Source organism: Rhamphochromis sp. 'chilingali' (genome assembly GCF_963969265.1).
Source record: "Rhamphochromis sp. 'chilingali' genome assembly, chromosome: 2".
NCBI lineage: Eukaryota > Metazoa > Chordata > Actinopteri > Cichliformes > Cichlidae > Rhamphochromis > Rhamphochromis sp. 'chilingali'.
In genome coordinates, this window is record NC_137930.1 from 15845373 (window position 1) to 15866939 (window position 21567).

At 40.5% G+C, this 21567-nt stretch overlaps 1 protein-coding gene across 5 annotated transcripts in view; it reads left to right on the top strand.

Moving 5' to 3' along the window:
• Positions 1–695: 695 nt before the first annotated feature.
• The window catches only part of arhgef28a (Rho guanine nucleotide exchange factor (GEF) 28a), a 54036-nt gene continuing 33164 nt past the window's right edge, over positions 696–21567 (top strand). For 4 of the 5 annotated variants that reach the window (XM_080866211.1, XM_080866214.1, XM_080866213.1 and 1 more), the window contains exons 1-8: positions 696–929; positions 3320–3374; positions 12317–12461; positions 12550–12915; positions 16489–16678; positions 16978–17167; positions 19043–19112; positions 21443–21489. In XM_080866211.1, coding sequence (XP_080722337.1) covers positions 3342–3374; positions 12317–12461; positions 12550–12915; positions 16489–16678; positions 16978–17167; positions 19043–19112; positions 21443–21489 — 1041 coding nt within the window. In that variant the 5' untranslated portion in view covers positions 696–929; positions 3320–3341. The remainder of the gene's footprint in view (positions 930–3319; positions 3375–12316; positions 12462–12549; positions 12916–16488; positions 16679–16977; positions 17168–19042; positions 19113–21442; positions 21490–21567) is intronic. The other variant, XM_080866212.1, reaches the window with a different exon arrangement.

Genomic DNA, 21567 nt, shown 5'->3' on the forward strand with positions numbered 1-21567 from the left:
CTGATAAAGTGGAGCAATTTTTTTCTACGGTTAATAATAATTAAAGTGTGGAAGAAGTGTAGTAGAATAAAAATGTGCTTTAATCACTTTGCATTCTTTCCAGTTATTATTAATCTCTAGCTCTCTTCCATCTGTCTCCCTCCCCTTACCCCCAGCAGGTAGCAGCAGATGGCTGTCCTTCCCTGAGCCTAATTCTGGATGAGGTTTCTTCCAATTAAAAGGGAGTTTTTCCTTCTCACTGTTGCCAAGTGCTTGCTTGAACAAGGTCATCTGATGGTTGGGGCTTTGTATTACTGTAGGGTCTTTACCTTACAATATAAAGTCCCTTGAGGCGACTATTGTGTGAGAAAATGTAACTGAACTGAAGTGAATTGAACTGACTTTGTACTTATAGTCTTTTCACCGCTGCTGCTGTGGTTTCTTTGTACTCGATCACAGTGACATCACTCAGGCTGATCTCTGATTGGAGAAAATTAAAATGATGAACACTAAACACAGGAGCTCAGTTAAAGGAAATGTCAAATGAAGCATTAAATGTCATTATGAGTTCCCTATGCTGGGGACGTTACATTTATAGAGACGGAATTAAGCACATGTCGCCACGTTTGGCCCTGCCTCCCGGAGAGGTTTCACTCATGCTGCCCGGTCCTTGAAGGGGTGGACCAAAAAAAAAAAAAAAAAAGGACAGGCAGCAAAGGAAAAGGAAAAACATTGGCGACACCTGCAGACTCCTAACCTGCTCTCTCTCGGAGCAAAAACATGGAAACCTGAAAGAAGCGGAAAGAAACAACTCATTCGGAATAAAAGGTGCATTAATAAAGTATGTTTATTCGTCACAACTACTACGCGGAGCAGAAGCGAGCGGCTCAAACACTTTCCAAATAGACTCCCGGAGCGAGAAAGCGGAGGGAGGGAGGAAAGCGCAGCAGGTAATGGGAAGCTGATTCATCCTCACTCGGAAAAGTTCCGTTTCACGCAGATTTTCATTAAAACTTAAAGGAAGGAGCAGTGTGCAGACAGCGAAACTGTTTTCATGTACTTTTTAATTTTTGTATATATATATTTTTTACTTGTTAATTGTTCACGTGAGGCGTGGATGGAGTGAAATGCTGGTGCGTTCACAGGTAAAAGGCAAAACGCGCGTTTTCCCCTGTCTGTGTCGTCTATTCAAACCCGCTGTTGTGATCCCGGAGAGAGATAAATGATTCGTTTACTGACTGTATTTGACTGTTAAGTGCAGGGGTTTCGCTTCCTACTGACAGTAGCAGTGGAGATCATTTATTGTTCATAGGAGTGCTCACAATGTGTGCGGTCCCCCGTTTTCACTTCTTTGTGTGGCTGCTCCATGCATTAGTGTGAAAGCGAGGTGGTTTTCCTCTAAGTAATACCTTACATTCTGAGTCCGATAACTCTAATTTACGGAGACGCTCATAAGTCGCCATACATCATTCATGAATTTGTGAGCTCTTTTATTAAGTTTAAATACGTCATGTTGAAAATTGTGGAGTTATGCAGTTGTCATTCACTGTGTGCATAAAAATGCTTTCGACAGCCTGTTTTTGCAGCTTGCCATGTGAACGGAAATTAAATAGTTTAACCGTGCGTCATCTGAAAAAGGGCTGATGAAGACAGGGTTTACATACTCCCATCTATGTATGTCAAAATGCTTTCCAAATGCTTTTTGACAGCGTGCGGTTATGTGTAATCTTTTTTCTGTTTTCTCACGCTCTGTTCTGGCGTGCCTGGCCACGACTCATATCAGGTTTCTCCTTCATACTGAATAGTCAGACTGAGGACAATGAATGACACTAATGCTTTGCATAGTATTAGAAAAAAATAGACAATAAACGTTGGGTTTAAAGTTAATCCGTAGATGGTGGTGTGCCTTACTTTGGTTTCCTGGTCATCCAATCTTTGTTTTCACCTGCAGTCTATTCAAAAGTTGTTTTTGAGCTCGTGAAGCTCAGGTGAGGTCTTCCTTCTGTGTTTGGACGTGAATCTTGTTTTGAACTTTCTATAAAGGGAAGATGAGCAGAACAATCGCATTTGTGGGCATTTTAAAAAAAATCTGTAATAGGATAGATTAACCATCATTAGTTGTACATCACAGTAGTGTAATCCTATAGATATAAGTAAAAAAACTTATTTCACCCATTGATGTGCAAATCGATTTATAATTTCTATGTAGTCTTTTTTTCTTTTTGATATCCTGTCTTTCTCCATTAAATTTAAACTACCATCAGAATTAGATCCTGCTCTATTCTTAAAAATTTAGCTAGAAATTAAAATAATCATTTCCACCACTGTAAATGAATTGACCTGCCCACCTTTCCTTTACGTACTTTTATATGGAAGAAGTGGCATAATCAAAAAATATTCAACAATCATTAAAATATGTGTATTGAAATCAAAGCCGAGAAGAGTATTCAGTTAATAAATTAATAAACATGAAAGCATGATTCCTGATTTTGGTTGGTTAAAAAAAACCAACAACACAATTTTAACCATAATTTCTTCAAAAGTGTGAAAACTTGCATACTGGTAGATTTTTTTTTAAAGGTTCATCTTTTAAAAGCAGGAAGTACTTAATCTACCCAAAACTATAGCTGTTTTTTCATTATGGTTACCATAAAAAAAAATCCTCGATATTTTAGCCAGGACATTCACGTGGCTTACTTTCTACAATTAAATGAAAATTTTCCTAAAATAAAATCATGGCTACAGTTTATTCATGCAAGGGAGCCATTTATGGGTTAGGATTACATTAACATTCGGCTCATTTAATGGAACTTTTGCCTGTTTGGGACATGCAAAAAGTCTGCAGAGCCACAAGGCCTGCTGGATGTGCCCCAGCTGATGCAGATGAGTGTCTAGACAAAGAGCAGCCTGCAGACCTGCTGTGCAGCTTTGAAGTCATGCACTATTCACAGCTGAGACTGAAGTCACAGTGGATCAGGTGTGTGCTGATGATACAGTTACCCTTTCTACCACTGCTGTATCCTGTCTGAAGGCTATTGTTTTTCCATTCATGCAGGCAGCGAACTAAGCCCTATAAGAGTCTTCATCTTACTCACCTCAGGAAATGTTTTGAAACGTGGCACACAAAAATAGCAAGCGATCTCTTGGTCCTGACTTTGGGAGACAGTGGGGCTAAGAGGAGGGTCAGATCTTGGAGGTTAAAGTTTCACGCCAAACAATAACATAAGTGCAATAAATTTGGTGCAACATTCAATGCTTCAGTTGTAGCATGGCTATAGGTTACATTAGGCGGTGCTGTTATTAACCCGATGTCATAGTAACACCTCTGTTTTGTCTCCAGGTCTTTGGTGGATGGAGAGAAAATGGACGTGAACCAGAGGGAGCTGCCTTTATTTGTAAGTGACTACCTCCTTAGCTTGTGTGTGTCTGAGGTGTTTGCATAATGCAGGGTTGTCAAACTTATTCTGCATGATGGTCCACAGTTTCCATTACTGTCAAAGACACATTTAATTCCAATTCATAGAAGAAGAACAAGAAGTGCAATTTGAACAGCAGGTGTTTATTTTTTACATGCTTATTCTGAATTCTATTCTATATGGAAAAGTTGCTGTAGAAACTCGGGCTGATTGGGACCCACACCCAGTTTCACACCTTGGCTCAGGCGATTAGAGGATCATCAGGGGGTCCTTTTGTCCCTCTGTGGGGGGTCACTCCCACTAGGTTTATATCTGGGACTCTCCACCATTTGACCTTAGAACTGAAGAAGCTTCTCGGATGAGAGGTGAAACGTCTTCAAGTAACTTAAAGAAGTCCAGATGCTTTTCTTTGCAAGCTCCTTTGACTACGATGACCTGGATGACTGAGAACCTTCACAGACATGCTGTAGTAAATCAAAGAAATTGTCATTGGTCATTGCCCAGACTCTCTTGCAACTGCAAAACTGAAAGTCTTCATTAATATACAGAAAAGGTTTTATTTATTTTTCTGTGGACCCATTGTAAAAACAGAAATTTCTACAGGCGATAGTAAAAATTAAAAACAGAAGATTTTCTGTTCAAGTTTATCTATTAATTACTCTGGTGTAATATGAACAACAATGGCAATGTGGGGTGGGGTGTGTGTGGGTGGGTGGGTGGGGGGGGGGGTATCTTTATCAGTAAGAAAAGCTGTGAACCTTAAGAAAACACAGTTGAAAGTGCAAAATCTATGCCCTCTTTCATATACTCCAAAGCCATCAAGTGGCCCAGATTGAGGTCTTTGCCAGGCTGATACTGACCCCAAAGCCTTATGTTTCAGGCATGATTTTTTTTTTACCTCAGCAGAAGTGTTTCCCTCCAGCTATCCTCCTCCTCTCTCAGTCCTGACTCTGTCTGTGTGCACTGGTTGACTAGTGAGCCTTGTGTCGCAGGTGAAACCCAACCCAGCAGGGTTTCAGTCCCTGGGGAAGCCAGGCTCTATGCCGCCCACCACATGACAAGGGCTTCTGAAAGCATGGCTCCCATAGTGAACATGGGACTAAGAATAATAGAGTATTCTTGGCTCTTTAAAAACTACTGGTTACACAAGTTTAAAAAAAGAAAAGAAAAGTGGATTTTCTTTTCTAAAATTGTCAAATTGTTGTCTTTTCAACTTTTTTTGTTTTAACTTTTGGACGTTTTAGTTTTGTTTCGCCATCTCTTTCTCTCTTTTCCTCTTTCACTCTCTCTCTGCCTATTCTCCTGTAAATGTGGAAGCCTGGGTGGGCCAGTCACTGAAGCGTTGCCAGATTTCTGGTAAGCGGAGTGTCTGCTTGTTTTGCTGTGTCACCAGTTTGAGAGAGGGATGGTGATGGGGGTGGGGGTCGCTTCGAAATCGTTGCCTCCATTCGCTCACAGAATCTGATGGAGGGCCGGTCTCGAGGCCCAGACATGTGAATCATTATGGGCGCTAGAACTTACACATACTAAGAGGAAGTGGTGTCTCCACCCTCAGAGGACACAGCTGAACAGGAGCAACTCTCAGGACTGAATGAGATCCAGATTTCAATGCTGGGCTTTGTGTAGACAAGCTGTGGCACACTGCTGTGATATAAAGACTACTATTGTAGCATGCCTAGTAAAGTTTTATGGCGCACCTCCACGCACGCAACACAGTGTCATGCCCATAGCAAATACTGATGAACGAGATCAATGGAGAAGTGGCTGCCATGAGTTGGATGGAAAAAGCGTTGGGAGTTCCTGTGTGGAAGGAGATTTTATTGAGCTGTAGTTTAGCTTCAGGTTCATGCGAAAGTCATTTTGTTTGTCCAGGTGCATGATTGAATCAAACTTATGCCCCTGAAAGAAGAATGTGTGGCCATGTTGGTGAAATGGAAAGTGCAATTTTACCACAACAGAGGCTGAACTAACTGCATTTCCAGTTGTAGCAACACCAGCAGCTTGCTTCTTTCTTGGTTTGCCACCACATTCGTTCATGCTTAAGGATCTGAAACTATTAATGAGGCTTAAATGTGATAAACTAGACAGCAGATTTAAAAAAAAACCCAAAATTCTGCTGTTACTGCTATTATATAGAAATCTGCCTGACATATTTGTGTTCTGGAGGGGTAAATAGTAATTTTAACATTTTTTGTACATTATTTTATATTTTTCAGGTCATTTTAGTTGATCTAAATCTGTGGATTGCCAAATAAGGTGGTAAATAGGGTAACCATAACAACTGCTTAACATCAGGATGTTAGCAGTGCTGTTGTGAGCAAGTCAGCATAAATATTCAATATTCCGGCCAACTCAATATGCCGGCCAATAGTTTTTGGCTTTCAGAAATGAAACATAAATAAATTTCCCTAACATTTATTATGTGAAGTTATTTATTTACACATTTATGCTGTGTCTGACTCTGCTTGGATCACGTGGTTGTTATGTTTGTGGTCTTCCAAACATATGTGGTTCCAACAAGGAAGTTGCAAAGTGCCTCTGCTGGACAAACTATGCAATGTTAACATTCATAACATAGCTGAAGGGTGTTTTCACCTGGTTCCCTTTGTATTTTAAACTTGAATTTACTGGCTATTATAAATGCAGATACCAATTGATTGGCAAATAGCTAATATTGACAGATGATAATAAGAATAACCCAGGTTGATCCTGATACAATTATGGTACATTTTGTTGAAAAACAATTCTTTAAAATTGGCTCCATTTTTGTAATCTGGATTATTTTCTGTGAAAACGCTTTTGTATTGGCACATGTCAACATACCTGGCAGGACGATACATCTGTTATAGGCCAGTATCAGTTGTTAATATCTGTTACGTCCCTCTGCAGCTTTTAATCGTCTCAGTGTTTTCAGCTGGTGCTAATTGGCCACACCTAGTCAGGTGTGGATAAAAGCATACCTGAGGCAAGCTTTCCGGCAGTGCACTAGTCTTTGCCTTGGTGGCACCAGCCATTTTAGCCAACCTGGTTTTCCATTTTAGGATGAAACCTCTTCTCACCCACACTCTGTTATTCATCTCCTTTTTTTTATGTTGCGGCTTTTGAGCCGGGTCGTAACATAAGTGGGGGCTCGTCCGGGATATTTGGACATTTTAGTGGAGACTGAATGTCAGTTTGTTTTGCTTTTAAGTGGGTGAGTGATGGTGGTCACTGTAATTGTGCAAACTCCCTTTAGTTAGTGTGTTTCAGCTGGGTGGCTGTGCTGCCCTTCCATCGAAGCACTTGTTTGTTGTTTTGCTTTATTGTTTTAGTTTATTGTGTTTGGTGGCTATCCTGGGTGGGGGTACGCTTCAGAGTTTGGTAGGAGACTATATCTCTGGTCTGCTTCCTGCTCTCGAGTTCGCGTTTAAAGTTGCCTCGAGCCTGGTACACCACTGAAGACTAGGGTAGGAAAAGTAAGGGTTTTGTTGTTTTTAGTGTTTTAGGCTGGGAGTTGCACATAGTAAATCAGTGGCACCAAACTTGGTAGGAGGTTTGAGACCATTCTTGATTATGGTCTGTAGCTGAGGCAGGTAGGCTGTTTAAGTTGGCATTGTGTGCACACCCTGTGTGTGCATATGTCAGTGTGGATGGATGCTAATGAGATCCTTGTGAGGTGAGTGTTTTGTGCTGTGACCTTTAGTGTTGTGGGGAATATGGCTATTTTGTTGGATCACTTGTGAGTGTTGTTGGCCAGGTGATGGCAATAACACTGTGGGGTGCTGAGCCACCCTTGATGTGATCATTGTGTGGCCATAGCTCTCCATTTTGTGGTTGGTCACTAGTGTGCTTGATTTACTGAACTTTTTGGATTAAAGTAACTTGTTGTGGTATAGGGCCACTTGTATGTGACTGTTTGTGTGGTGGAGACAACAGATCACTTGTGATTATTTGTTGCTACTTTTGGTTTTGTGTTGTAGCAGATCAGGTAATCATTTTGGGTTTGACTGTTGTGCTCCTTTGTGTTGGTCACATGTTACTTTTTGTCTGTTCAGTGTGGCAACTTCAAATCCTCATGCCCATCCATGCTTAGAGATGCCAACTATAACGTGAACACTGTGCTTCTGTTAGCTTTAACTTTTATTCCAGGTTTGTGGGTCAAGGAACTGAAGGCTTCAGAGGGGCTTTTAATAAATTTAAGGGTCCTAGAGGAACCCTTTTAAGGGAGGAGGTGTTACGTCCCTCTGCAGCTTTTAATCGTCTCAGTGTTTTCAGCTGGTGCTAATTGGCCACACCTAGTCAGGTGTGGATAAAAGCATACCTGAGGCAAGCTTTCCGGCAGTGCACTAGTCTTTGCCTTGGTGGCACCAGCCATTTTAGCCAACCTGGTTTTCCATTTTAGGATGAAACCTCTTCTCACCCACACTCTGTTATTCATCTCCTTTTTTTTATGTTGCGGCTTTTGAGCCGGGTCGTAACAATATCAGCATATGCTCGCACATACACTTTATTAGAATAGAATAGCCTTTTGTCATTGTACAACAAAATTGTGGTTAAATATTTTTCGAGCAGAGGATGGTTTTGAGCCATCGACCTTTGGGTTATGGGCCCAGAACACTTCTACTGAGCCACTCTGCTTGGGACTCACAATCCCTAATTTAGGGATTAGGTCACTGGGGCTACAGTACGCTAGGTACACTTGGTCAACTGCTCATTAATCCAAAAAGCAACTCAGGACATGTAAACATGGTTAAGATGACCTGCTCGGTTTGAGCATCAGAACTGGGGAGGCAGGTGATCAGACTGGTTGTTTGGTTGTAACCCAGCGGCCCCCAACCCCCGGGCCACGAGAGTTAAGGCTCGGTTGTTAAACTTATGGTTTTCAGGGTTTTTTTCAGTTTTTATCGTTATTTTTTTTTAATCGTTTTTATCGTTCCCTGGGTCTTTCCCCGTGTGTTATGAATACATCCTCCTTTTTTTGGTACGGGTACTGATTTTATTTTGTTGTTTTTATTCGCGACACCTTAAAGGGCGGTCTGTGAAAATATTGTCGGACAAAACGGTCCGTGGCCCAAAAAAGGTTGGGGACCGCTAGTTTAACCTACAACATGAAGAATTAAAGCTTTTCTGAAGGCAAAAGGGGTCCAACTTAATAGGAAGGTGTACTAAGTAAAGTGGCTGGTGAATGCATTGTTGGGCTCCACTTAAACCAGTACACATCTGCTTGCAAGGCTCTTTTTTTTCCCCTTAACAGCAGCTTTTATCTCAGCGCAGTACTGCCACATTTTGACAAATGAAGATAGATTGGGTGTCCCCTTATTACAATGTTTGTTAGATTGCGAGTGTGGTTTGTGTAGTGTAATGGTGGTTTCCTTTAAACTATAGCAGGTATGTGTGTGTGTAATGGTTTATGGGTTTTTTCCCCTTTAAGTGCTGTGATGATTGTGTTTGCTTTTCACATGTCAAACCAACAGAAAGACTCACGTTTCCAAATATTTATTGATGCGGAACAAGAAAGTTGTCCATAAAGGATAAAACAACATTACTTCACCAAATAGACACGCTCTCCTATTACAGCTGCTTTCTCAGATGTCGTAATTATTCATTTCAGTACTTCTTGAGAATATTATGTAACAGCTAGTCTACCGACAGGACTTTTCTTTGAGATGAATGGTTGTGGCACTGCACCAGCCCCTTTTGACATGTAGACTAGTTATTAGTATCCCATTTGCACAGCAGATTAAATCAGAGGTATGTGTCTCAGCTGAGCATGAGAAAAGGCCTTCAGCACTAGCTGGTTGTCACTCTCAAGACTCTGGAGTTTATGTTAGTTCAGATGTGAACAGCCCATAGTGTCGCTATGGTAGTGTGTGACGTACTGTCACATACTTGTGGTTGGACAATTGTTTTGCTTAATGTAATGCCTTTGTGTGTGAACGTTCATGAGCATATCATCTTAGAGCATGTGGAAGTAAGTGGAACGGTGGCCTCTGTTGTTCTTTGATCAAATTAAATAGGCTATGAGGGTTTATAGTGACTCTATGATTATAGCAGACTCCATTGCACAGTGCAGTTTTTCTTAATGATACCAAATGTTATTTGTATTGGTTATTAAACTGAAATAACTATGCTTGAGAGCTGACATCAGTAGGTCTTTGCACTGAGGGGAGCTAACTGTTATTGGAGCTGTTTTTGTTTTTGCGGTGGCACTGATCTTACTCCCCTGACGTCACCCGTGTGATACACTCAGGAGATCATGGCAAAGAGCTGTAGAGCTGACAACTACAGGTTTCCTGGAGACCGGGCAGCAGATTTGATGTTGTTTTTCCTCCCACCCCCCACACTGAATGGACAATAACATGCGGAGGTTAGAAGACCATCTCTCTGGTGTATCATTTAGTGTTTTAATTTGTGTTTAGTGTTAGTGTTTTAATAAAAATAAACATTAAAAACAAAGCAGCCCAGTTGTTATGTCACACAACAGCAAAAGCACCTTGTGGATTCATAGCAGGCATATATGAAAAACCTTGTATTCATAACTAAATATACTCCCCGACCTTCAACCTTGCCACGTGGAAGGCATGAAGTAAAAAACCACAAGGTGTTGAATATTTCATTGTTACTGGATCAGGTTGTGTCATGACGGTGCCCTGGAAAAAAGGCCATAGATCACATCGGTGTGTTGTCATATCGCAACCCCAGCCAACCTCTGTTTTAATCTCCAAGGCTCAGGAGGTACAGATTTGTCTGATCAAATTTTGCCCCTCTTAAAGTAATATTGTCTGAGGCTATGGGACAATGTTGAGACAATTGAGTGGAAACTATATCCTCTGTGCAGGATTCAAAATGCAATCAAACAATATTGTGTGATGTGTCTTTTATAGACATTTACAAAGGAATACAGTATAAAAAATACAGAAAACTGCACATAGCATTAATATCTAAATAAATTCTATTACATTTTTTTTGTAAATGTACTTTTATGAATGACTCTTCATGTGGAGTTAGACTTACAGGAAATAACGAAGGCTACACAAGCAGCAGGATGAAATCTTATCTTCTGTTATGCGGAAAAACAATCAGAGATAAGTGTGCACTAAGTGGTACTGCAGCTAACCGCTGAAAACGGAGAAACTGCAGCTTGAGTCAGACCTGTTTATCACTTTCAAATAGCAGCCTCGCAAACAACAGGAAGATAGCAACTCTTGAAACCCCCAAGGGTTTCCAAAGAACAGGGGTAAAGGTTAGAAATTTGACTGGAACCAGATTTTAAGTGCAGTTGAAATGATTATAGACTTTTTGTTTTGTTTTGTTTTTGTTTCCATGGGAAAGATTGACCTATACTCGCATGTATAATATAGGTCAAAACATGTTTGAAGACATAAGTTGTCCTGAGAAAAAAATTCCTTGAAAGTGAAATCACTGCAGGCACTTCCAATCCATTAGAAAGTGACATGTTTTAGATAAGAGTATTGCACACAATGTATCTGGAACGTCAGAGTCCGGACAAACTGTTTGCCGACTCTCTTATGGATGAACATAATACCAAGTAGATGAATTCCAGTGTTGAGCTATCTATACTGGCACGAGGACAGTGTTTACAGAGGACAGTTGTCCTTCCAGCATATTCCTGATTCGATGTCATTGTGTTTTCTTTGCAATGTATGAGCTGGAATGCAAGAAAACCTTGGTGGTTTTTGCTGGTGTTTGTGTACAAACAGAATAAGTCAGTGCCGTCATGTTTCCTGCTGATATCCATAAAAGATGGTAAAGTTATGACAGTCGTATAGTCGGATAATGCAGGAAAAAAGGCTAGAGTGGGTTAAAAAGTAGAATCTCTTCATAGGATAGATTGTGAGAACATAAGAGCCCCTGTTTTCTTCCTGGGAAAACACAACAGGAGGGTTAAGTACAAGGAGTGCAGTAAAAGTTGTGAAACTAAATCGCCCATTTTTTGCCTTTTTAAGTTCGGGTTTCTTACAGTATAGGTCACACTTAGTGGCTCGGTCACACTAGATTTAAAATAGGATGGCCTGTTTTTACATTTTGCATCCTAGGAACAACTGGTGGTTTCCCAGTAATTGCATAAACTTTTTTTATGTTTGGTGGTATTATTGTAGGGTCTGCCTTACAATATGAAGCGGCTTGAGGCGACTGTTGTTGTGATTTGGCGCTATATAAATCAAATTGAATTGAATTGACAGATTGTAAGTAGTTGCAGTGATCATTTGGTCACCAAGAAGTTGAATGATAAGCCACAGGTTGCCTGGTGGGAGGCAACTTGTCTCCAAACAGTCACAGTCTGACTTGGACTGACTACAACCACACTGTGACAGATTGGTAAAGATTTGCAGATAATTGCTGTCTGACTTAAAAACGCAGATGGATTGTCAAGATGAGCACAAGTCACCTGGGACAAGTTTCTTTGCATATGTGGGCTTGATTCAACCGGTTGCCAACTGACTATACAATCAAGGTTGCTGAGCATCTGTGCCATTTTGTCTCTAATTTTGTGAAGGAATTTCTGAATATATATTTCAAATACATGAGGTTCTGGCTGGACTCTGAATGTAAGTAGTTAATGCAAATTAATGTTTAGTGAGAAATTCTGTGCATGTTGATGGCAATAGATTCGCAATAAGTTCATGATTATCATCGATGTATCAGAGTTAATTGCTTTGTTATCACATTCTCTTGCACACTGACAGCAGAGTGGCTCTGTCTTATTACTGTTTTATCACTGTCTTGATGCACAAAAGTTGCTCTGAATTGCAACTGATTGCAAGTTCTTGCAAACTTGGTACACATCTTTGAAACATCATCATTGGACTCAATCGCATAAGTTGGTGATTTCTAGCCAAAGTGATAGAATATTCTTCAGTTCTACTAGAAATCATGCTCAAGGGTGATAATATTGCCTGACTTTCTGTTTCTCAAACCAGGGACAAGTGGAGGCTCATGTAAGGCTGCAAACCAGAGTTTCTGAACATGCAGATTTCTACATTGTTGTACAAGGCTCTAGACTTGCACACGTGATTAGAGCAAAAAGAGCCAATGATGGCTTGAGTCTCTGCTTCACAGTTCCAGGTATGTCCTTTAGTCAACCACTTTGGCTCTCACGTTGTCATCACTTCCTGCTTTGATTTTTTAAAATGATTTTCTCTATATTCCACAGGCCACAACCTTGAGGAAGTTGTTTTTGTCACATCCTACTTTCACATTGAGAACAAAGTCAAACCTTGTGAGGGGGAAGCGTCCTTTAAGTACGTCAGGGATGATGCCCAGGAAGTAGCAGAATACCTAAGTGAAAACAGAGACCAGCTTGACCCCCAGAGCTTCTTAGAGATCCTGAAGAAGTTTCCTTGTTGCGCACAGGGAGAGGATGATGAGCTCTTTGTTGAACAGTTAGCTCACCTTGAGCAGGAGGTGGAGATCAATAAAAGTTCAGCTGATCTTCGGCTGCTGGATGAGAAGATCACACATGCTTTGGCTAACATGGATTACCCTCAGCAGTGGAAAACAGATGGCCAACCTAAAGAAGGTAATGAAATGAAACGTCCAACTTTAAGTCGGAGGTTAGTTTCTGGAGACTTCAGTAACCACTTGCATCTCAGGTTTCTATCTCTAAAGCCCAAATGTGTTTTCGTATTATTTTTGCTTCATGTTCTTTTTCCATGGTAGAATAATTGTACACCACACATCTTTAATGACTTTAAAAAGTACAATTGTGGGTACACAACTTTGAATTTATTTTGAAGCTTTCATCCACACAGGCTCAAATATATACATGCTTTGACTTTAAACTTTTACGTGGTGCTGAAGATTCTTTTATGTCTTTTAATGTGACAAGGTGAAGGCCTATTAACATCTCGTTAATAATCATGATTCAATCATGATTCAATCATGATTAACTGTTTTTTTTGCCAGCAATAAAACAAATTTTTTGACAGCACTCATTAGATTGACCAGTACTCTGAAAAATGGGAATGTCCAAGTAATAACGGTAGATTTACACAAGTTGAGGTCTCTTGAAGCCATTTCTAAATAATCAGAGATTGCAAGATCATTAGATCAAACAACTGTAAGCAATCACAAGTTTTTTGGATATGTTGGCACTTGCCAAGCTCTGGAAGAAAACCCAACCTGCCAGCCTCCGATGAGAGGAACTTGGTTAGAATGTTCAAGAACAACCCAGGAACCACCAACTCAAGCCTGACATGACCTGTAAACTGCAGGAATACCAGTCGCTGTTCTCAGTGGAACGTGTTTTGCGTCATCAACAAATGAGAGGCTTCCTCCCACCGTCCAAAGACATGCAGCTTGTGGGGATAGGTTAATTGGTTAATCCAAATTGCCACTAGGTGTGAATGTGCGAGTGAATGTGAGTGTGAATGGTTGTCTGTCCCTATGTGTTAGCCTTGCGACAGACTGGCGACCTGTCCAGGGTGTACCCCGCCTTTCGCCCTATGACAGCTGGGATAGGCTCCAGCGCCCCCCGCGACCCTGAAAAGGATAAGCGGAAGCGAATGGATGGATGGATGAACAAATGAGAGGGCGCTGATAAAGGAAATCAACTAAAATTTGCAGCTGCCCACATGGACAAGTCAAATCGCTTCTGGAGAAAAGTTTTATGGGCATAAGACAGAAAGATTGAGCTCTTTTGTCACATTGACAAGAGTTTGTTTGGAGGCAGGTAAGGTAAAGGTAAGGTTTTTAAACCCAAGAAGACTGCACTAACTGTTAAGCACAGTGGTGGCAGCATCATGCTTTGGGGCTGTTTTGCTGCTGTGGTACTGATACCAACTGAGTGTTACAACAGGAGAGTGATACACAATCCCAAATACACATCAGAAAGGCTTTTACCAATACTGCTAAGAAGAGTGGTCAAATATCCATCCAAAATTATGCTACAAGCTAGTTAAAGTGTCTGGTCAATGTGCAATTGTTATCGGGAAATTTAACCAAATACTGTTGTGCCTTTGTGCTTTAGAGAAAATCCAAAATAAATGTAAACTTGTGCATAGATTTTTTTTTTTTTTAAAAAAGTAAGATCTATGCTGTAAAAATATTCCACCCTGGAAAAAGAAATTTTCAAAAAAATTATTAAAAGCTGCAAATTAGCATGATGAGTGTATGGAAACTTGGTCAAGTTTAATATAATAAGGACAGTCTCTTGGCTGTCTAACGATGCCACTGAGAGTGGATATGCCTAATATCATGACTTCAGCCACACAGCTCTGGCTGTGAGTAGAGAAACCCCACCTACTTGCCAGTCAACACTGTTAAAAAGGGGCAGCCAATCAGAAAAGTTGACCTTAAAGGGAAATATGGGGAAACTGTTGGTTTCAGACAGAGATGAAACTGAGTGGTTGCAGCAAGGTCTGGTATTAGATAATATAAAACAATAAATAAAACATTGTGCTAGAAAGGAGCACACAAGGTGCCTACTATCTTCACACGTTGATATCACAAAAGTAAAGTTATTGAATCATTTGGAAAACATTTTTTTTGTAGTTTTGAGGAAAGGAACGTATTAATCCTTCAGGTCATTATTGCTCCGGTGCTCTGGTGTTCAGTGGTTTCAAACCCAATGAGATCTGACTGTGCGGCTCACCTCAGTCATCACATGATTCAGAGGACCAGGCAGCCAGTCGGGCAGAGGCTGGTTTGCTCCAAAGACAAAGTAATTATTGCCATTATTCTTTCTTGGTCAGATTAGAGTTGTCCTGCAGACCTCCGTGGCTGCTAAATCAACTTCCACAACCCTTTGCACTACACTCCCATTGCTAGAGTTTCTGGCATCTAGCCTTAGATTGAGTTATTTATTATGTTTTGTGCTATCCTTTGTAATGAAAAGGATTAAAATGCTCAACAGTATAACAAAATTTTAATGAAAATAAGAAATTAGGAATTACATATACTGGTCCAGCTGTTTCATTATGCCTTTACAATTCCAGACTGTTTGTATTCATCATAAGCAGAAAAAGCAAATGAGACTATAGGCAGCCTAAAGCAGCATATTCACATGTAGTGCTAAAGGCTGCATTCAGACTGTGTGTGTGTGTGTGTGTGTGTGTGTGTGTCCTTGTATTTGACAATGCATGTATGGTCATGGTTTGCTTAAAAAAAAAAAGCAAATGCTGATGCAAAGCTTGGGTGTGGTGCAAATTCAAAGTAGCTCTTGGCCCCCATAGCCATGCGGTGCACTATTTGCAATGGCAACAATTTGACAATGACGTGCTTGTTTGTTGAACTTTGCATAAAGAGCATGTGCAGCATTCGCAGCCCTCTCCAAACTGGGTCACAATTTAATGGCACCATTGTTGAGGCGGCAGGACATTTCAGTTCATTTTGGGGTTTCAACAAGAATTGGAAAGGAGAAGAGAAATAGTTGAATTGTTCTGCACATTGTTTCTGCACTGGAAAGATGGTACCATGGTAACTCTCACCCACAGACGGGGGGAAGACCCAGAAGATAAAGTCTTTTTTAAAGTTTCTTCCTGAGCTTACAAGACGACAACGATGTAGAGAGAAGGATTTTACTGGTGGTTTTTCGCTTGCTCTTTCCTGCTGCCCTACATTAGACTACAGACTGTTAAAAGATCAGTCAGTCATAGGGAATAACGACTGCTGACATGTCCTCATACTCATTGTTTATGTTCCCTTATACTCCAGTGAGCAGGAGGCTAGATCTAGCAACTGTGTCACAGCAGGTGTTTGCTTAGGAAAGCATTTGGTTTTAGTTGGCAATGATAATATTCATATAGTGCATACAGGCAGAACGCAGAGTCACTCATTCCTTATATGCACAGTGCCCTGCTGCTGTGTTGATGCACTGGAAGTCTATTTGAAATAGCAGGAAAAGTTCTGGATTCTTGAAGCTAATACCACTTTTGATATTTGGGATTTCCAAATACATTCATATTGACTAAAAGTCATTTTTGTTTACATGAACAAATCACACAAACAATTCTGACATTGATTACTCAGAAGACACATGCTAAGAAGGCTGTTTTACATGTGTCAGCGCTTTTTAAACATCTCCTCGATTGAAAGATTATTCAGCATCTTTCTCCCTCCAGATAATTCTTTCTTTTCTTTTCTTTTTCTCCAGCTGTCAAACATCATCCCAGAGAAACCCTTCTCCACGTTGCGGTGCGTTTGGGTTTGGTTCACCTTGCCCGATTCTTAATTCACCAACCAAGAGGTCAAAGGGCATTGACCTTACCCAATCAGGATGGAGACACACCCCTCCAATTAGCTCAAAAGTCTGGACAGCATGCCATGTTCATGCTGCTAGCAGCGTAAGACTCTTATTATTTTACTGTTGTCTCTTTTCGACTATTGAAAGGTAGTAGTATTTTCCTTTTGAAGGTATTACTGTAATATCGTAAATAATTGCTTTATGAAGTAAATGATGAGTAATGATGAAAGAAATTAAGATGGAAATATACACAAAATGCACATGCATAAAATTTATTTTAAATATGATAAACCTCTAACATTTCCACATGCAGTAATAACATTGTAAAGACTGAGCTTGAGAAGTATGTACAATAGCTGATATATTGGGGATTATTGTAGTAAATCTTTTCCTCATCAGCTCTCCAGGTCCTGCAGTCAGCCCTCTTCCTGGTGTGTGGTGCTTGTGGTCCAACAGTTCTTACATGCTGAGGTTCTGTCCTGGGACCGACTCTCTAGCCCTCTCTGTGAGGCATACCCCGGGAAGCTCCCCTCAGGATAGCATCATGGTCCTGCGAGAAAGACTAGAAGACTTCAGTGTTTCTAAAATGGTGAGAATAAACCACAGGGGATGTCTGTTAAAAAATTTAGGGAAGAAAATGCAAAAGACTGTTCCAATGCCTGTCTGTGCTTGATGTAAAGTTATGTTGTTAAGTTAAGGCCATATCATAAGTTTAGTAAACCCTTGTGTAAACACTCATGCTCTTTAACAATCATAGGTTTTGATAAGAGTGAAGCAGTAAATACATTACCTCTGCAGTACAGTAAAACGAAGGGCACGAGGGAAGAAAATGGATGACGTTAGCTGATGATAACAGGCTTAAGGGGATTACCTTAAAGAGCGAGAAGCCAAAGCAAATTGTTTCAGGCAGAGGATAAGCTGAGGGGTCGCATCAAGTAAGGATTATTTTGAACTGTGGATCATGTGAAACTACAATAGCAGTGTCCACGAGTTTAAATATGGAGTTAGAAATCAATATAATGAGTCCACCTTTAATGTTTGGACACGCTTGAAAATCCTTTTGTGAGCTAATAAAGCAAACAATGGTTCGACCTCTCCAATAACTCTGTGACCTGCTTCCTGTTGATAACCCAATCAGACCACTCAGGTCATCAGGTGCAGCTCTTAACTATTCCCAGAATTAGATCTAAGTGAGCTGAGGGAGCTTTCAGTCAATGTGGTCCTGTTCTTTGGAACATAATGCCTGCTGACCTGAGGTCAGTTACAAATGGGTCTACACTCAGAAAAACCAATAGAAAGATTTTGAGTTTCTGTTCTCACAGGCTTATAATTAATATCTATGTGTGGACGTGTGTGTCTGTGTGTTAAGTAGGACTGGGTGTCGTCACTGATTTCTAGAATCGTTTCGATTCTGATTCACAAGGTCCCGAATCGATTCGATTCGATTTGATTTGAATCTGGGAAATTTTGACTCAGTCAGAAATATTATAATTCTCATCACGTATCAGTACATTTCCATATTTTTATAGCTATAAAAACAAAGCCGACACTTGAGACTTTATCAAAAGTGTGAGCATCACAGCAGATGCCTTTGTGTCAAAGTAGCTGAGGATAAAACACAGAAAAACATGAAGGCGACTTTCCTTGCCTGGGATTTTATAGCAGATAACCTTAAAAATATTCTGCAGTAGATCAAAAACGAAAGAAAGTCATCAAACAACATATGAACATTACCTGATGCTGCTGAAGTGAAGCAGAGCAAAGTTACAGAGGTTTGTTTAGAGTCCGTGCCGTCGGGTGAGAAAGCCACATCTCACTGATTCTGATCCGTCGGCAGGTCCGCGCGTTGTGTTTACGTCTTTGTGCAGAATCCGTGTTCCTGCTCTCTTTTACTGTTTTAGCTGTTTGGTGGTTGTTGAAATTTTGTGAGGTTTCACCTGAGATTCTGGCGTTTCGGGCAAAATAAATTTATGTTAAAAAATCAATTCAGGATCGATAACACGTTATCTAAGCTAGAATCGATTTTAATTGATAAATCGATAATCAAAACCCACCCATAGTGTTAAGCACATTGAGTTTAAATGCAATGAAATGCGCTCTATAAACAAAATTGACATTGATATTGATATACTAGCAAAAACAAAGCAAAGGCCGACCTACACTGAACTTCACATCTGAAGCAAACGCAAACAGAGACATTTGACATTCCTGGATGATGAATACGCAAATAAAAAACATAGTGATGTTAATAATGGATGTGTGATGTTGTTCATGCAAAGTTTGGTTCAGATTGGCCCATCTGTATGTGAGTACATATGGACATACATCCATACATAGTTTGTATATACACATATTATAGTAAGACTGCAGTAGTGACTAAATAATTGTACTTTATCATAATGTCATGTTTCTTTGTACAGTTCATGGCAGTTTTAATTTACTCAAACATCTGTTTCTGTCCAAGATCAATGTGCTCAGAGCTGATACTGTGGTGGGCAAGAGGGATACAGATGAAGGTGTTCAGACTAACAAAGGTAAGTTCTGAATTAAACTAATGTGTAGCATTGTGGTCAATTTGTGTTCATAATATCAGAGAAATTGATTACTTTCAGGCTTTTATCTGAAAAATATTAGGCCAATGTTTATCCAGCCTTTCGTGTACTTTGTATGGGGCCGGTCTCTAACCACATGTCCAATTTATCACTGTATCCAAGATGGTGGGATAACATGGCAGCATCCACAAACCGGTGTCTGTTCCTGTGTATTTTTATGGATTAATTCCAAATTTGTACGTTAGAAGATGTAATTACACACTAATCAGTCTATATTTATGAGCACAGCAGTATTTCTTCTATTAAATAACCTCAAAATGCAGCTGATTGTACCTTTAATGGAAGTCTTCACCAAAAATGTTGGATTAGAATCATGGATTTTAGAATAAAGAATGGTCTTCGACCGTACTAATTGACAGTAAATATAAGAAATAGCTTTAATCAAGTTTGTCCTTACCCATGTTATTACTACAGAAGCAGTGGTTGAGCTCAGTCCACACCAAAGCAGTGTCTTGTCCCATATTACATGGACTTTCCGGCTGTATAACCCCCCCCCCCCCCCCCCCCCCCCCCCCACACACACACACACACACACACACACACACACACACACACACAAAGGTTCATAAACACACATGTCAGTACTGTTTCTTCCATGAACTTAGTCATGATCCAAATTCTTGATTGACAGATAATAAACTGATCATTGCATTTTTCAATATTTCAGATCACTTACTCTCATATTTGGACTTTGGACTGTTTAGTCAGACAAAATCAGAATCAGAATCAGAATACTTTATTGATCCCTGGGGGAAATTATTTTTTGTTACAGTGCTCCATTTTAAACCAACATTAAGACAAGACAGACAATACACTAACTAAGAATAGTACAATATATACATATATATACATACATACATAAGTCACTTATAAATAAATAGTTGGAAAAGAAACATGTGTAGTTGTAGCAGCAAACAGTGTGTTAAGTGGATGCGTTGTACAGGGAGATGGCCACAGGCAGGAATGATTTCCTGTGTCGTTCAGTGGTGCTTTTCGGTAATCTCAGTCTCTCACTGAACGAGCTCCTGTGACTGACCAGCATGTCATGGAGTGGGTGGGAGGTGTTATCCAACATTGTCTTTATCTTGGACAGCATCCGCCTCTCCGACACCACCTTGAGGGAGTCCAGCTCCATCCCCACAACATTGCTGGCCTTACGGATTAGTTTATTAAGTCTGTTGGCATCTGCGACCCTCAGCCTGCTCCCCCAGCATGCAACAGCATAGAGGATCGCACTGGCCACAACAGACTCATAGAAAATCCTCAGCATTTTCTGGCAGATGTTGAAGGACCTCAGTCTAGCAGTATAAAGACTTCATCCCAGGCTCTGAGAACCTGTAGCGGTCATTTCTAAACTGCTTTCTGATGCTTTGTAGCCGAAACAAAGTGTTTGATTTGTCAAAAATAACAATCAAAGGATTTTGCAATAATGAAAATAATAATTACTTACAACCCTGCTATTGTCATCACACTGATCTGCACGTGCGCAAACAGCTCATGCGTGTTGTCTGCCTGCGGTGGCATGCAAGTTTGGAGACTTTACTCTGGAGCAGTGGAAAAATGAACAGCCACAGATTCACTTGAGCAAACAGTGGTATGATCAGACATCCATCACTTAGGACCTAAAGAGACTAGAAAAACACTTTCAACAGACACCATAAAAGGCACAGCCACAGCACATCTGAGCCTTCAGAGAAAACCGAAGAAGCACATTGTTTCTCTTTCCCTGCGGTGACATGTTCAGGCTGGCATGCAGACATGCAGAGAGTAATCTTTGCTAATCTTCGATGCCAGCCGCGAATTATTTTCTATCATTCTATATCTGTGTCTCACACACACACACACACATTTTGTGTTTCTTCAACCTGTGGCTACTCTTTTTGGTAACCATAGAGATGGCAGGTGGCAGCATCGACTCATAAAGGGAAGCAGGAAGTGTACCACGGTATTGACCTTAACCCCGTCGCGACTCTAGCAGCCGTCCATTAATCCTCTTGAAATAACAGCTCCACAGTAGGGAGCTTGTGCTCTTTCTCTGGACCTGCTGGTTTGGACGAGCGCAAAGTCTGATTGGTTAGTTTTCCATTCCTGGATAGCAGAGTCACATCCAGAGAACCTGATGTTGTGCCTTCCACATAACTCTCTTTTTTAGAGTAGCAGCAGCAGCAGCAGCAAGAGGAGGAGGAGGAGGAAGATGAGGGTGTTTGTGTGTCAGGCTTCAGCTTTTGGTTAAGTGTTTTTCTTTTGCACAGGCATCAACAAGGAACAACATGTGAAAGAGCATGTGCTCGTGGACAGTGTGAGTATACATACATACATACGTTGTAGATGTTTGCAGATTTTTGAATGCAGCCATATGCATTTATGACTTTTTCAA